Source organism: Ascaphus truei, chromosome 2, assembly GCF_040206685.1.
Source record: "Ascaphus truei isolate aAscTru1 chromosome 2, aAscTru1.hap1, whole genome shotgun sequence".
In the NCBI taxonomy this organism is placed as follows: domain Eukaryota; kingdom Metazoa; phylum Chordata; class Amphibia; order Anura; family Ascaphidae; genus Ascaphus; species Ascaphus truei.
The window spans coordinates 371,801,369-371,818,267 of record NC_134484.1 but is presented as its reverse complement, the minus strand read 5'-3'; the positions used below and the strand labels follow the sequence as shown (position 1 = coordinate 371,818,267).

Genomic DNA, 16,899 nt, shown 5'->3' with positions numbered 1-16,899 from the left:
AGTCTAGCACACGTGGAATATATCTCTGTCTCTCTCTCTCTCTTCCTCTCTCTCTCTCTTCCTCTCTCTCTCTCTTCCTCTCTCTCTCTCTTCCTCTCTCTCTCTCTCCTTCCTCTCTCTCTCTCTCTCTCTCTCTCTCCTTCCTCTCTCTCTCTTCTCTCTCTCTCTCTCTCCTTCCTCTGTCTCTCTCTCCTTCCTCTGTCTCTCTCTCCTTCCTCTGTCTCTCTCTCTCTTTCCTCTGTATCTCTCTCCTTCCTCTGTGTCTCTCTGTGTCTCTCTCCCTGTCTCTCGTTTATAATATATGTAGGAACCAAATCCAAAAATCGGTGCTAAGTGGAACATGGGAACATGTATATCCATAAATACATGAGTAATAGTATTGTAGTTTTAGGATGAACTTCGATGAAATGTAGTGAGACTCAGGACCTGATGCATGTAAACTCCTACTGGGGTAAATACTGAGACAGTCCATATAGTGTGTCAGACTGATGTCTGATTCAATGTAAGCCCTGTATAGGTATACCACTAGGAAGGTCACCCTGGAGTAGCACCTATTTAAAGGTCTCAATCTCCCCAAACATAAAGAGAGAAAAAGGAGTACTCACATATGTAGCAGTTCATCTGTTGCGTGCATCACGCGATTCAAAGTAGAGAAGATTGTCTGTGGGGACCAAAAACGGAGCACAGCTGCAAGAAATGGGGGCTAGACACCAGCAAGAATGGGGTTAAAAATACCTTTAATTCATGGTATATGTCGTGACACGCAGATAAAACACTCTGACGTGTTTTCAGGCAAGAAGCCCTTTATCAAAGAGTATGTTCGCGTCTCGTCAAATTCCTACTGTTATTAAAGATCCCCCGCCCCCAACACTAAGTGACGCGCGATGAATTGGCGCGAAAATCTAAACGGAACAACCCCATTGGTGGAACACATCCTCCAATCGGCTATCCGCAAAATGTCAACCCCTTGTTGCATTCGGAGGGTCAAGAACAACAGCGCAGATGGCGAGTGAAGGTAATACACATAATATCTAAACATTCAACAAAAGACTAATCCCTTTAGAGATTTTATTATTTTTTATCGTCGTTATATAGATGATTTATTATTCATTTGGTGTGGGTATTTAAACACTTGGAATTTTTGGAATATCTGAATAACAATCTTTATAATCTTAAATTTACTCATACTTACAATGATACTCAAATAGACTACTTGGATTTACGTCTTTATATAGATATTAATTTAAAAATTCAGACTGATGTCTTCAGAAAAGAAAATTCCCGTAATTCCTTGCTCAGAGCAAACAATGCCCACCCTAGATCACTAATCCGAGGTATCCCCAAAGGGCAATTCCTAAAATTGAGGAGGATATGCTCAACTGAAGAATCCTTTTTATTACAGGCTGAACAATTGAGATTACGATTTAAAAACTGGGGCTATAAAGATAGTGACCTTGAAGTTGCATTTGAGCAAGCTCTACATACGTTTAGGAGCTCTTGGGCAAAGTTAAATCAAAAAAACATATCTCTAAAAGAAAAGTGAAATTACATTCTCAGATTGAATCTACGATAGAGACTCCACACTTTATTACTACATACTCTAAACAGGCAGAACAGATCAGACATATTTTACATACACATTGGGAGGTCTTGAGGCTAGACAAAGATCTCAATGGTTTTACTAACTCTAGCCCAAGGATAGTATTCAAAAGGGCAAAGACCATTGGGAATCACATCTCACCGAGTCTTATTTTTTTTTTTTTCAAAAAAGATACTATTAAAAAACACTCCCAAGGGCTTTTTCAGATGTGGTGATTCCAACTTTTGTAAATATGCGACACCCATCAAATCCCTTAGAAATGTTTATACAGACCAGAGATACCAAATTTCTTCTTTCATGACCTGCAACTCCAAATTTGTTATCTACATACTGAAATGTGTATGTGGTTGTGGATACATAGGAATAACTATTAGACCTCTTAGAGTTAGAGTAGTGGAACACCTTAGGAGTATTAGGAATAGGGATGAGAGATTCGCTGTAGCATGCCATTTTATTAATTGTCCATCTGGTTCGATCAGCACCTTTTCCTTCAGTGCGATAGAACAGCTATATATTAATGTTAGGGGAGGCGACGGAGAAGCTTGTTTAAATTGCAGAGAGATACACTGGATCTATGCCCTTTGGACTCTATCACCCAAGGGCATGAACATAGATTGGGAATTGAAACATTTTTTGTCATTATCTACCCATTTAGAATCAGTGGGTTATCATATGGAGTTTTTTTTTGGAGATTAGGGTTTATTTGAGGATTCTCATCATTTATACAATGTAATATGTCAAGATATGTTTCCCTGTTTTTCCATCAAAGATGTCCTTCAACTTCACTTTGTATAGGGATATTCCTCAATGGTGATACACTATATTTAGATGCATGAATGTATGTATTGCACTCCTATTATTATTACCTTATCATGGGAGGATAAATACAGTCTTGTAGAAGAGAGACTTTCTCTCTTGGGAGTGACACGTCACCCTTCATTGTTGAACTGTATTAATCTCATTTTTTTAGACCTCAACATCATAATTGGATAGTTTAATATATGATTTACATATACATAATAACTAACATCTATCCTTATATCTCAGTTGAAACTTGATAGATTTTTTATTTACCATTAACTTGTCATATTCATTTGAACCTCAGTTTTAATGTTGATTGATTTTGCTATATGCATATATGTTTTTTGGAACACGTATCGTTAGTGTTATTATTGATTCCACACATATATTTGCCAAATTACCTCAAGATGGGGCATGGATGTGGAGGCTCTTTTTGTTTGTATGTCTTTTTTAAGTATACAACAATTACTTTAATATCTCTTACAGAGCCATAGTTACACATATATCCAATTTGACATAATGTCTTTCAAACAACATTAGCATTGTCCGCTGCCGCCGTGTGGATTTCACATGACTTAGAGTATTATCCAGTGAGGAATGGGTCTCCTATCAACCTTCAGCCGAATGGTTCGTTGTTTTTATTGTTCTGTTATTTATGCTTATATATTTTTCATCTTTTATGTTTAGTCTTTTGTTGAATGTTTAGATATTGTGTATTACCTTCACTCGCCATCTGCGCTGTTGTTCTTGACCCTCCGCACGCAACAAGGGGTTGACATTTTGCGGACAGCCGATTGGAGGATGTGTTCCACCAATGGGGTTGTTCCACCAATAAGGTTGTTCTGTCTAGATTTTCGTGCCAATTCATCGCGCGTCACTCAGTGTTGGGGGCGGGGGATCTTTTATAACAGTAGAAGTTTGACTAGACGCGAACATACCCTATGTTAAAGGGCTTCTTGCCTGAAACGCGTCAGAGTGTTTTATCTGCGTGTCACCACGTATACCATGGATTACAGGTATTTTTAACCTCACTCTTGCTGGTGTCTAGCAGCTGTGCTCTGTTTTTGGACCCCACGGACAATCTTCTCTTATTTAGTTTATTCCTGCATACCTTTCCTCTCTAAATAGATGTCCAACTTTTTTTTTAAATTTTTTTAAAAAGATTTTTATTTTATTTGATATCACTGTCTCCATTGGGTAATGAATTCCACATATTAACTGCCCTTACTGTAAAGAACCATTTCCTTTTTTTGCTGGTGAAATCACCTTCCCTTCAACCTTATGGGGTGTCCCTGTGTCGTTTGTACTGCCCTTGGGATGAATAGTTCTTTTGAAAGCTCCTTGTATTGTCCCCGAATATATTTTTATATAGTTATCATATCCCCTCTTAGGCGCCTTTTTTCTAATGTAAACAAATCTAATTTAACTAGCCTCTCATAAATCCGATTATCCACCCCCTTTATTAATTTGGTGGCTTTTCTCTGCACTTTTTCTAGTTCCATAATGTATTTTTTGTGGAGTGGTGCCCAAAACTGTACTCCATATTCAAGGTGTAGTCTTACTAATGCTTAATAGAGGGTATTAATTATGTTTAGTTCCCTTATTCCATTCCCCGTTTAATGCAAGGTAAGATCTTGTTTGACTTTGCAGCTACTGCATGAATTTGGGCACTATTGCTATGCCTGCTGTCTACAAGCACTCCTAAATCCTTCTCCATCAAGGATTCCCCTAATATATCCCCATTTAATTTGTATGTTGCTTGGGTTTGTTTTGTTTCCCAAATGCATAACCTTACTTTTATCTGTATTAAACCTCATCTGCCAATTTCCAGTCTCTCCAAGTCCTCCTAGAGAGAAATTACATCCTGCTCTGATTCTATTACCTTACACAATTTAGTGTCATCAACAAAGATGGAGACTTTGCTCTATATCCCAACCTCAAGGTCATTAATAAACAAGTTAAAAAGCAGGGGTCCCAGTAACGATCCTTGAGGTACTCCACTCACAACTTTAGCCCATTTACGACAACTCTCTGTTGTCTATCCTTCAATCCAGGTGCAAATATTTTTACCAAGTCCAATTTGCTTTATTTTGTACACTAACCTCTTGTGGCACCAAATCTAAGTAGACCACATCAACAGCATTACCCTGGTCTAAATTTCTACTTACCGCCTCAAAGAAACAAATAAGGTTAGTTTGGCATGAGCTATCCTTCATAAATCCATGCTGACTATTACTAATAATTTTGTTTTCCATTAGGTATTCCTGAATATTATCCCGTACTAAACCTTCAAGTAGCTTCCCCACTATTAATGTTAGGCTTACAAGTCTGTAATTCCCAGGTTGTGATCTAGCTCCTTTTTTATATATAGGCACCACGTCTGCTTTACGCCAATCTTGTGTTACTGAGCCCGTGGAAATGGAGTCCTTGAATATTAATTATAATGGTTTGACTAATACTGAACTTAGCTCCTTAAAAACTCTTGGATGTATGCCATCGGGGCCAGGTGCCTTATTTACTTTAATTTTATCAAGCTGCTTATGAACTTTTTTGTCAGTTAACCAATTGTTCATTAATATGGAGGTTGTGGCTTCCTCCTGCGGCACAACAATTGAAATTGATTCTTCCCTGGTAAACACAGAGGCAAAAAATTTGTTTAGTACCTCAGCTTTTTCCTTATCTCCAAAAATCTGCCTGCCCATCTCACACTGAAAGGGTCCTATATTTTATTTTCTCATTTTTTTGTTATTAAGGTACTTAAAGAACTTTTTAGGGATGATCTTACTTTCTATTGCAATCCTTTTTTCGTTTTCACTTTTTGCTAATTTAATTGCCTTTTTTGCAAATTTTGTTACATTCCTTATAATTCTGATGATCTCTCTGTCCTTCTGACTTTAAGAATTTAAATGCCTGCCTCTTTTCATTTCCTCCCATACCTATATATTAACTTTTTCGCACTTTTTTTTGGTCACTTGTTTAACTATCACTGCGAGCAGAAAGTATGTTGTATAGGCCAGACTACCTTATCAAATATAATAAAGAAGATATAAGTACATGGTGGGTGCCGGGGAACAATGAAGAGACCCCTAATCTCTCCTAAGGACAGTATAGAACACACAAAGTGTTCCCTGCACACCAAATAAATACGAGAAAATAAATGATACTAGAAATAATGATGTGTATTAATGAGCAAAAATAAAGAACATAGAATGACCATGTGCAAAAAAAACCGCAAATCAGACTAGTATCTGATTAGAGTTTACGACCCCCCTAAACCCCACAGGTCACTTTTAGTGGGCTATCCATGACTGGTCCCAGCCCCCAATTAAGTTCTCTTTGAAGGCCAGCACAACCCAACATATGGTATTTTTAAACAAAAACTACAATCACATTAACCCCTGAAGCACCAGATGGATTAAAATACATAATATCTCATGACATTGTATTGTATTGTACAGTAGGAGGGAGTTCTGGTAAGTGCGTCTGCAGGGGTCCAAGCTTTATGTATCATGTGTCCAGCATTATCCACAGTGGTATTCATATGCTTGTTTAAGCAAGTGTGTCTTAAGGTGGGTCTTAAAGGTGGATAGAGTGGGTGCTAGTCGGGTATTGAGGGGAAGGGCATTCCAGAGGTGCGGGGCAGTCAGTGAAAAAGGTTTAAGGCGGGAGAGGGCTTTAAATACAAAGGGGGTAGAAAGAAGACATCCTTGAGAAGAACGCAAGAGTCGGGATGGTGCATAGCGAGAAATTAGGGCTGAGATGTAAGGCGGGGCAGAAGAGTGTAAACTTTAAAAGTGAGGAGAAGAATGGAGTGTGAGATGCGGGATTTGATCGGAAGCCAGGAGAGGGATTTCATGAGGGGAGATGCTGAGACAGATCTAGGAAAGAGCAGAGCGATTCTGGCAGCAGCGTTTAGGATAGATTGTAGGGGAGGCAGGAAGGCCGGACAGCAGGAGGTTACAGTAATCAAGACGAGAGAGAATGAGGGCCTGAGTCAGAGTTTTAGCAGTCGAGCAACAGAGGAACGGGCGTATTTTAGTGATATTGCGGAGGAAAAAGCGACAGGTTTTAGAAACGTTTTGAATGAGAGGAGAATGTGAGAGAGGAGTCGAGTGTGACCCCTAGGCAGTGTGCTTGGGCTACTGGGTGAATGATCGTACTTCCAACAGTAATGTGGAAGGAGGTAGTAGGGCCAGATTTGGGAGGAAGTATGAGTTCTGTTTTTGCCATGTTGAGTTTAAGGCGGCGGAGGGCCATCCAGGATGATATGGCAGAGAGACATTCAGAAACTTTGGTTTGTATAGCAGGTGTAAGGTCAGGGGTTGAGAAGTAAATTTGTGTGTCGTCAGCATAGAGGTAATATTATTATGACACCTTATAGATTATTCCTCAGTTTATTCAAATCTGCCTTTCTAAGACTGTAAGTCTTTGTTGAACGCAAGTAATATGGTTTTTGATCATTTATTTCAAATGAGACCATGTTATGATCACAGTTTCTCAAATGTTCCAGGACTTAAATATTTTTGTTATTAATTCTACATTGTTTGATATTGCCAAATGCAGTATTGCCCCTCTCCTGGTTGGTTCCTCAATAATTTGGGTCATGTAATTGTCTTTAAGCACCCCCAAAACAGTTTCCTTTCGTTGTAATGCTAATCTCATTGCCCCAGTCTGTCTGGATAATTAAAATCATCCATTAGTTATCATCATCCACCTAGTTTTGATGCCTTTTCCATTTGCAAAAGTATTTTGGCTTCCTCTATCTCACATATATTTGGTGGTTTATAGCTTACCTCACGCGGCTTCAAATGACGTCACGTGACCCGCGGTGTAATTTGATATCACGTTACCAGGGCAACCGTGACGTCCCATGACTCCACGGCGTAATTTGATGCCGTGTTGCCATGGTCACGCGTCCTGAAGCCGGCTGAATCCCGGTAAGTTGAGGTTGCAGAGGCCTTGCGCGGTCCCCCAGCATTTAATTTAAATGCCTTGGGGAAGAGCGTGGGACTTCTACAACCGCCTGCGCCCCCCCCCCCCCCAAAAAAAATATAGATTCAAACCAGCGGCTTATAGCATATCCCTAGGAATATTTTCCTTCTACTTTTACCTCCACTGCTAATTTCTATTTACATTTTCACAATTCCCTTCATAAACATCTTTCCTTATAATAGGTTTTAGATTTGGTTTAACATATAAACATACTCCACCTCCTCTTATTTATATACTATATCAATGTAGCGGTGATGTAAAATGGCTACAGTCATCTCTCCTGCTGACAGTAAGGCCTGGTAAGTTGTGGGCATGCCAGCAATAATTATGGAGGTTTGCCCTCACACCCTGGTGAGGTGCCCTATGTATGGATGGGAGTGGTCATGAACTCTGACTCCATGGTTAGTGATGTCAGAGTTATGCCAGCCCCCAGAGTACATAAGGCACAGCACTGTGACTAAAAGTTAGTTCTGCGTAGTTCTGAGTTGTTGCTGAGGAGTTCCTGTTGCTGTGCTGCTGTGTTCAGTAAGAGGCACATGGAGGTCTGCAACATTGTTGCAGTAGTCTGAATGCAGAGCTGTGAGTCTGGCAGCACAAAGCAGACAGAGACAAGCTGCCTGAGAGAACTGTGACCAGGGACCTGGCACAGGGCCGAGATCCCTGCGGGGATAGGGAACCCACCTATTAAGGGAAGGCGTACCTTTCGGAGGGAAGCAGCTGGAAGATGGAGGGCTAAGTACACCCCATTGTGGAGGGCAGCTAGCCCACCTCAAGCAATAAAGATGCTCTTAATCACAAACCCTCTCGTGTACATGTGTGGAGTGAATATACAGAGGGGAGCACCACAGAGGAGTTCCTCGCCAGGACCATCCCCAAGTGACCGAAGGGACCCTGATGAGGTGGAGGCGCTGCACTGGACCTAGGTAGGATTCAAGCCACTACCTCAGCTGCCTGTCTGGACGGGTTCTCCCCACACACCATCATGCGGGAGACTCAGGAGTCCTGTTGCCAACAGGTGCACCACCAGACACTACCACACTGTAATGGGGACTGGTTAGACCACAGGGGCCAATGTGAGATTGGGTGGGTCAGGCCGGTTCAGAAACACCGTTACATCTATATATAGGGGAAAAAATTATATTGACAGTCTTTACTCTGCTAGGAAATGCCTTTCGTATATTTCAGAAAACAGTGCTGAGAGAATCACAAGAATTTAACAAAAATGACATCATTTTGAAATCGAATTTCTTCATAGGGGGAAAAAAAGCCTTTAGGGTTCAACGTAATAATACAAAAAAGGCAATAAAACCATCTGATAAGGTTGGCGACATGGTAATAATGACTAGAGTTTTATTTACAACAAGCATATAAGGTATTGAATGATCAAGATTCTTATTTCAATCTGAAAGGTGACCTTAAAGAGATGTGCATTTGGATATCTGTGAAACTAATGGAGTGATTACTACTGTAGATGTTAATATTATTTTGTTTTTATCTATTATATATTGTACCTAAGATGCCTAGAGATAATAAATGTCTGCCTGGCAGACTCATCGTGACCAGCATGGAATCATTCTTTAAAAAATTATCTATTTAGGTAGATTTTTTTCTTTTGAAAAAACTTGGCATTTAAATTTTTCAGTCTCCCAGTTTAATACTCCCCCACACCCCATTTTTACAGTATTGGAACCAGGTGAGGCGGGTCCCCTAAACCTACACTGTGCTATTTTCAACTCTCAGTATCCACTGGTTCCCAAGATACCTGTGTAGTCATCGGTATTTCTTCCTGGTTTTTAAATGACCATCTAGGAAGCCACAATCAATTATATTGCGTCTTTCCATTAGTCTGAGATTTGGCAGCCATTTTGTTTCCTCTGGAGTGAGGTTTAAACCCAGTAACTTCCTAACAATTGCTAAATATTTTGTGTGGGTTGAAGAATAGTTGTGACTATTGCTATTGAAACTCTGTATTGTTCAATTCCTCATTCCCGGGGAGTAGAAGCAATTGCCTACTTTTTAAGTGAGGAACAACAAGCGTGTATTTGTTTATTTTAAGATCTTTAGAAAAAATGTTAACACAATTTTTTTTACTTGATTCAAATTTTTTTTTTTTTAACAGGAATGCAGTACGACAATTGGACGTTCTTTTGGTGTGTTAATGTGTTACAGGGCATGTGGCAGGACAATGCATTTTCTCAGATCTGAAAAGAAAAAACAGGAAAAGAGCACAACGGGGAACATATAAATATAAAAATGTATCTTTTATATGAGATGAGGTAATACAAAATGGTTTTTTAAAATATCATAAAGCAGCACAGGGGAACTCATCATCCTTCACGCAGAAGAAATGCTGGCAAACGTCCAGGCCCGGTGATGGAAAATCGGAGAAAATGTCCACAGGTGCTACGCCATAGAGTCTCGCTCCAAGGTGATCACAGACCAAGAACTGCTGGCAGTTCGACGTTACGACGTGCTCCTTCCACCAACCTCAACACGTTTCACATCATTACATTTCATCAGGGGTATGGCATGTACTGATCATGGGGGATATAGAGATGATTGATATAGAGATGATCTCCAAATAGAACTCGCCCACCACACATTAACCCTTTGTACATATACATAAATGTGATTTCACTACAAAATGGGCAACAGCCACCATGTATAGTCATTCCAAATAAAGAAAATGTACTTAAATATTATGAACATTCATTTGAAATTGGTAATGATAGATACATTTATCTTCAAGCACCAATTGTGTTGTGTATATATAACATTTATATTCCATACAAAAAGATGATCAATAACAATAATCTTGATAAATAAAAAAAATGAATACCTAGTCAATCTACATAAATACATTAAAAATATATATTTTTTACGGAATGAATATAGTAAAAAAAACACAAATGGAACACAAGTCAATGCCTATCGTAGTGGAACCATTTACAACAAAAGTAAAAATAAACAAACCTACCAATATACAGACAAGAAAAACGACAACAGAAAATAGTCACCACATAAAACTTACCTAGGAAAGGGGATTCAAGTCAACTATCTCATTAAGACATATTGGAGCCTTACTTTGGAACATGAAGATCCAATATTGTTCCCGCTGCTGCAACTTAGTATCCATATTACCACCCCAAGGGTCCTTTGGAACCACTTCAAGCCCCCTACATAGGAGACCCCCATGGTTACCTCCATGTTTATTTTTGCTCACCAATTTGCGTTTTGAGAGTTCTACTATTTTTACCAATATATTGCAGCCTGTATGGGCAGTTGATGACCGACTACAAAGCCCATAAGGTATATTATTGAGCCAGTTTCTAAAATGATTACTTTTATATTCCAAATAGGAATTAACATCTACCGGTTTGAAGAACGTTTTAATAATAACTCGATGGTCCTCAACACAAGGACATGGTCTTTAGGCTAAGGTCCAATAGGTCTTTCACAAGGATTATTCTGCTTTGGCAAAAGGATAGATTTGCTGTGATGGAAAAGGGGATATGAAGATTATTTTTTTTATCAGTATTCAAATCAATAAACATTTCAAATCATTTGAGGAGCCTGGCCATACAATCAAAAGGTCATCAATAGAGATTCTATAATGTTTATAATATTAATGATCTGGAACAGCAGCACTTTCTCCTATTCTTTTTTTTTGTTTTGTTTTAACCCTTCAATGCCCTCTTTTTTTTTTTTTTTTAAATCTTGATACAAACCAGGAGGTCCCTGGAGCTGAAAAACACTATTTTCTGCAATGGTGATCCACTTGTTCCCGGAGATATTTACAGGTAAAAGTAATGCATTTCAATTCTCTCCTGGAGAAACAAAATGGCTGCCAAACTTCCACATCGCGCAGGGCAATAGGAAGTCGCAACATCACCTGTGGCAGAGAATGAAAAAGCAGGCAGTACTGGCACTACATTTACCGGCAAGTATCTCGGGAGCCAGGGGTTCCCCGGGAGCTGAAAATTGCACAGTTCAGCTCCAGGGACCAACTGGAGCCCATCCAAAGGGAAGGAGGGAGAAATATTGTTTTAATCTTTTAATTGACAGTCACCTTAGCACTATGTGCATCATTAACAAATGTAATCGTCCTTGAAGTGCACATACTGTATATATTTTTTTCTTTAATCTTTCTTCATAGCAGAATCTCTATTCTGCTGGCATCTACTTATCTCCTCCGCTCTGGTCTCTGCTCATGTGAGGACATTAGGTTTGTCACAGGTCCTTTCGTTTTAGAACCAAGGCTGTGTAACATTTTAGGCTTACGGCCCCAGTGACTGCGTGCACGCGCATGTCAGAGCGCCTGGCGGCATGTGCACCAGATTCAGCAGCGACCTGTGGTCTGTGTTTGCAGGTCGAGATCATCATTGGGGGGTGGGGGGGAGAGGGTGGGGGGAGCATGGCGAGGGCGCATCCATGGCATCACATGGCTGGTTTGCCCTCATTGGCTGAACCACCAATGTGGCAAACGCTCGGCTGCTGAGCCAAAAATCTTGTTTTTTGGCAAAGGTGGTCACGCATCGTGCTTTCTGCATGTGCGCGGCAGCAGTGACTTGTTCACGCCATGTGAGCAGTGGGGACGAGGTCTTAAGTGTCACATATAAAGTGTCTGAGGAGTTAATACTGGAGCTAGAATTGGAGGTGGACTACAAGATCTGGACTCTGCAAAACCCACAACTCTGCAACTGTGAAAACTTCACTTTCTAAGTGCTCTGATAATTTGTACTCTCCCTATCCTCCAATACCTGGGAAGTCTCTCTCCAGGCATCTCATTATGCCCTCTCTGTTGCTTTTTCTGTTTACTGTGTCGTCACTCCTTTGTAAATGTTTCTGTTCTCTCCAACTTCCTCACTCCCCTCCTATCCACAACTCTCACCCCCTCCACCTATTCCTGTGCCCATAAAGAGCATCATTATTTATACACCTCTCTCCCAATAACTTCCTTACCCTCAATAAAAAGCACCCCAACAAATCCCCTATTCACACCCTCTATCTACTCCTTCCTGCTGCTAGTGATAACTCTCCTAATCCTGAACTCAGCCATATACACACCTGCTCTCACCCACACCTCCCTGCCAATGGTGATAACCTATCTGATTCAAGACTAACCTTAAAACTCACCTCACAAATGAAATATCCCAATAGCCTGCACTCATGGCTAATGTCCCACACCCACTCCTACCAACCATTGTGGAAAAGCACTACCATTTCCAGCACTTACTCCCTCACCTGCTGTGTCTGTAAGTCTCCCATCATACCACTTAGATTGTAAACTCTTCGGGGCAGGGATGTCCTTTCCTATTGTCTGATTTTGCTGTGCTTCTTGTATGATAATTCCCTGTATTCTATTCTTTGTGCAGCGCAGAGTACACTTTTGGTGCTATATAGAGATGCATGCAAGCAAGCAAGCAAAAGGTGAGGACATTTTGGCCAGGGTATGTACCAATCAGCACAAAAACAAGGCGATGTCCTCATTTAAGTTGTGAAAAACACAATGGAGCATATTTAAAAAAAAAAAAGGATTATAAATAAAAAATATGTTTTAAAAGGCAACGGTTAAACCAATAAATGTAAAGGTGATATTGGATAATTTTGGTGCTTAAAGAAACTTAGCCTTTCACAGTAAGGCTCTTCTAGCACTGCAAGAGTTGAACAAAAAGCTGTAATCAAAGACTGCGGCCATGGTGAACGTGCCGGCGCGCAGCGCGATCACATAGCTGTGCCTCTATGAGGCTGTCTATAGAGCGCGCCCACACGCACGGGAGCAGAGGCGCTGGCACACGCGATGTAGGAGGCAACAGAAAAATCTGTTTGCATGCGTGGTGGCCGGGACACGTGAGTTGTTTGCCCTCAGCTCTGTGATGTCATGGCCACACCCCCCAGACACCTCCACATCTCCTCTGCATGCAGGACACAGATCTCTTGCACCCTCTCCAGCATTCACCGTGGCCACAGCCTAAGATGGCCAATAAAAAACACTTAATTTAAAATTGCAATTGAACTGGTCTTTTTAACCCATTTGGCACCAGAGGGTACAATAACAGGCATGCACTGCAAGCCCTTCCACACAAAGGGATCTGGATCCTGTGATGTACAAACCTCCACTGTTATACCTTGGTGATTCATGCAGCCATGCTGTGGTTAGTTGTGTCACTTATTGCTTTTGGCTGCCGATAATATGGCCACAAACATTTCTCATTTAAAGAAATAAGTAGAAAAATCATTTGAAGCTTTGTCATGCTAATAAAAATGAAGTTGGCCAAAGTTCATTCCTCTAACATATGCCCATTAGTGTGCACTGCATACTAGTTTTGTTCACTGGGTAGGCTTCTCCTCAGGCTTTATTATGGGCCCCTGCCTTTCTGGGAAGCCATAAGCCCCGGGAGTTGTTTTTGTTCTACTCACTTGTGCACAGCCCCACAAAGCTTTGGCTCCAGGAGGTGGGAAATGCGGGAACAAAAATTAGCATGTTTGCATGTGAATGCTCAAGAGTTCCTGAGAGGGGATGGCAGGCAGAGAATTTAACCATTCAGTTTCCAAGTCAGGACCACACACAGACACTGCACTTGTCTTTAGTTTGGTGATGAATCTTACCGCAGGAAAAATAAGAAACCAATACACACAATGTTTCCCCCCTCCCCCCCCCCCCCCCCCCAAGAGTAGTGTGGAAAAGGCTTGAGTTTTGTAGTAGACAGGAAAAATACTTCAAACGTTGTGGACTCCAGTGGCGAATAGAAGACCTGGGATAACTGAGCATATGCATGTTTTATAGGACGATCGCAGCATAATTGACCACAGTATGGGATGCTCATGTAATACAAGGAGGCATAATATATCTGCTCATTTCAATCTATAAAGAAGCAATTCCCCTGTATTAGGGTTTTACACGATTTCTACATTGCACTGTACAAAAATGTACATACAAAAGACTTCTATGGTCTATGCGTAGCGTGTTGCAGAGTGACATCTTAAGCTACTCAAAGCATATTTAAACCAATCATCAAATTAATTCATGCTTTTACACTGAGCAGAGATTGAAAGCAGGTCCAAGAAAAGTGGTTTATGGGTGTAAAAAAGTAATCTAGTAGCCCCTGTGCCTTTTCCATGCGTGATGTAAACAGTGACCAGAGAAACAGGAGACCGCACTGCCACTGCAGCTCTGGGATCGAGGAGGTACTGGAGGAGCAGATAGGTGGAGAACCTGGTGTTCTGCTGAATGGGGAGAATTTAGTTATATGGAATTTAAGATATACTGTAGTAAGCGTTAATACCATTGAAGGTTGTCCTTTGTCTATGCCTTTTGTTTTCTGTTATTTTTTTTACAATGTTTTAGATTTACATGCATATATAAAAAAAATGTGCATGTATGTATTTTTTTGTAACCAGGCTTTAAATATATTTTAAGCTAGGTATTAATTTATGTATTTTAAACAAAGGTGTTACACCACTTAAACATATCTTGCAAAGCAGCGCTACATCTGTAAGTAAAAGATGGTTTGGTAACCAAGAGAGAAAAATATTAATAGCCAGCACTCCAGAGGACTTGGTGAAAAGTTGAAATATTTAAGTAAATCTACTTCACTTTAATAAATCTTTCAACTTTTCACCAAGTCCACTAGAGTGCCGGCTATTCATATTTTTTCTTATTTTATGCTGCTTGCTGTGGCAGACAGACCACCGGAGGCAGCTCACTACCAGGCTATATGCAAGTGCCCCTTTCAAATATAATCTTGATAACCAAGACATCAGACCACCAGTACCTACATTGGGAACATGCATATCCCAGAGAATTACATTTTCCTTTTAGTAGCCAAATCCTAGATAAAGGATTAAATACACTATAGCTCTGCATTATTTTACTTAGAACAGTAAAGGCAACTCTGCATGCTTTGGTGACAGAACTGAATTTCAGTCAATCAAAATGCAACATTGACTGGAGTAGTTCTGAGTTTAAGGACCATAAATTCAGCACGATGGAACAGCATGTCATTTTGTGAAAGGGGGGAGGGGGGGAAATAGTGCTTATTTGCATGTTTGTGCTATGAAACAATAAACACGAAGATGCTTGTGAGAATGAGACTCTGCTTGGGATGTCTATGAAAGACATGTATGGCATTTAAAATAATTAGTACATTCCCTCCATGTAGGATAAAATGAAAGCAAAACTCACTCCCAGAGTCACAGCCCATACTTCCCCCTAATTTAACTTAATAGGCCATACTTTTTTTATATCTATATAAAATTCATTAGTTTCTATTTATTTTTTTTCATTACAGCATTTACAAAAAAAAAACCATGAATCAAATCCCATTATATTTGCTGATGTTAAATCCCAGATGTGAATATGTTGGGCATTAGAAAACATTACAAGGGTTGAATTCGCACAAAGGATGTCATTTGCAGTGGTAATACAACTCCAGGAATGTTTTTATTGCCACTGCTGACCAATTGTTCACCTTATAGAAAAACACTTGGCCAAAAACTGGGGGACTGTGTGGCGCAGTGATGCGATGATGTTAATCCCTTCACTTCCAAGAGACCAACATTGTGACCCTTTTGACAGCAAAGGTGTTAAAAAAACTCCATATGCCAAGAAAGTCCAGTATGCCATTTATTGATGTATTGGTTGAAGGTTTTTGGGCTCCTGCTCCGACAGTCCCAGGACAACCATACATCATTTCCTCTGAACAGTGGTGAAAGCTGGCATCTGAATTGGCTGCATGGGCTGATGGATTGGCTGGAATAATGGCTTCTTTCGAAGGTCCGACAACATTTTGATGGACGGCAGAAGCTGGTTTCTTTTGATGATCTGCAAGGCCAGCTGGGTGTTGCCTACAAAATAATTTCACATGAAAATTTGGTTAAAAAACACTATGAAAAATCTAATTTGCTTGACGAACAGTTGTCCCATATGTGCTCAGCTGCTTTCCGTTCTTGTTTTGTTAGCGCAAATTAATGCAGCAGATGTTTACAATATCTCTTTTGGACACCTTCTCTCCCCCCCACACACAAAAAAATCTATTTCTAATCAGAAAAAGCAAAGGTGAAAGTACATTTTAAAAATACACATACTATCCTCATTTCATTTTAAAATTAGAACCAATTGTAACACCTTTTTGCAGCTGAAAGGTGCACTGTTGTAATGTTTCAGTTATGACTAAATGATTTAGGCTCCATATTCGCTTCATGCTGCCTCATGTTAAAATTGGTAGTATAGGAAATCAGTTGAGACGCTGTGGAAAGACTTGACATAACCGCAGTGCTTTTAATGTAAAAGAAGTACACACCCAGGTTAGTGGGCATTACAATTAAAAGGCCAACCTGTTTGCCAGAAGTGTCAAACGTGCAGCAGCCATCTTTTCCCAAAGTCATAAATATATACCTATTAACTTAGTTTACTAGAATCTGAAACTTTTTTAGATTTGTTTTATATCATACTAAGATTAAGGAGAAGCCCCATAGCAAGTCATGAATTTACAGAAAATATTTAA

The 16,899-nt window shown here is 40.1% G+C and overlaps 1 protein-coding gene across 4 annotated transcripts in view; it reads right to left on the bottom strand.

Annotated features, from left to right (window-relative positions):
* Nucleotides 1-15,645: 15,645 nt before the first annotated feature.
* The window catches only part of CNOT10 (CCR4-NOT transcription complex subunit 10), a 72,727-nt gene continuing 71,473 nt past the window's right edge, over nucleotides 15,646-16,899 (bottom strand). For all 4 annotated transcript variants that reach the window (XM_075587035.1, XM_075587039.1, XM_075587037.1 and 1 more), the window contains one exon: nucleotides 15,646-16,240. In XM_075587035.1, coding sequence (XP_075443150.1) covers nucleotides 16,083-16,240 — 158 coding nt within the window. In that variant the 3' untranslated portion in view covers nucleotides 15,646-16,082. The remainder of the gene's footprint in view (nucleotides 16,241-16,899) is intronic.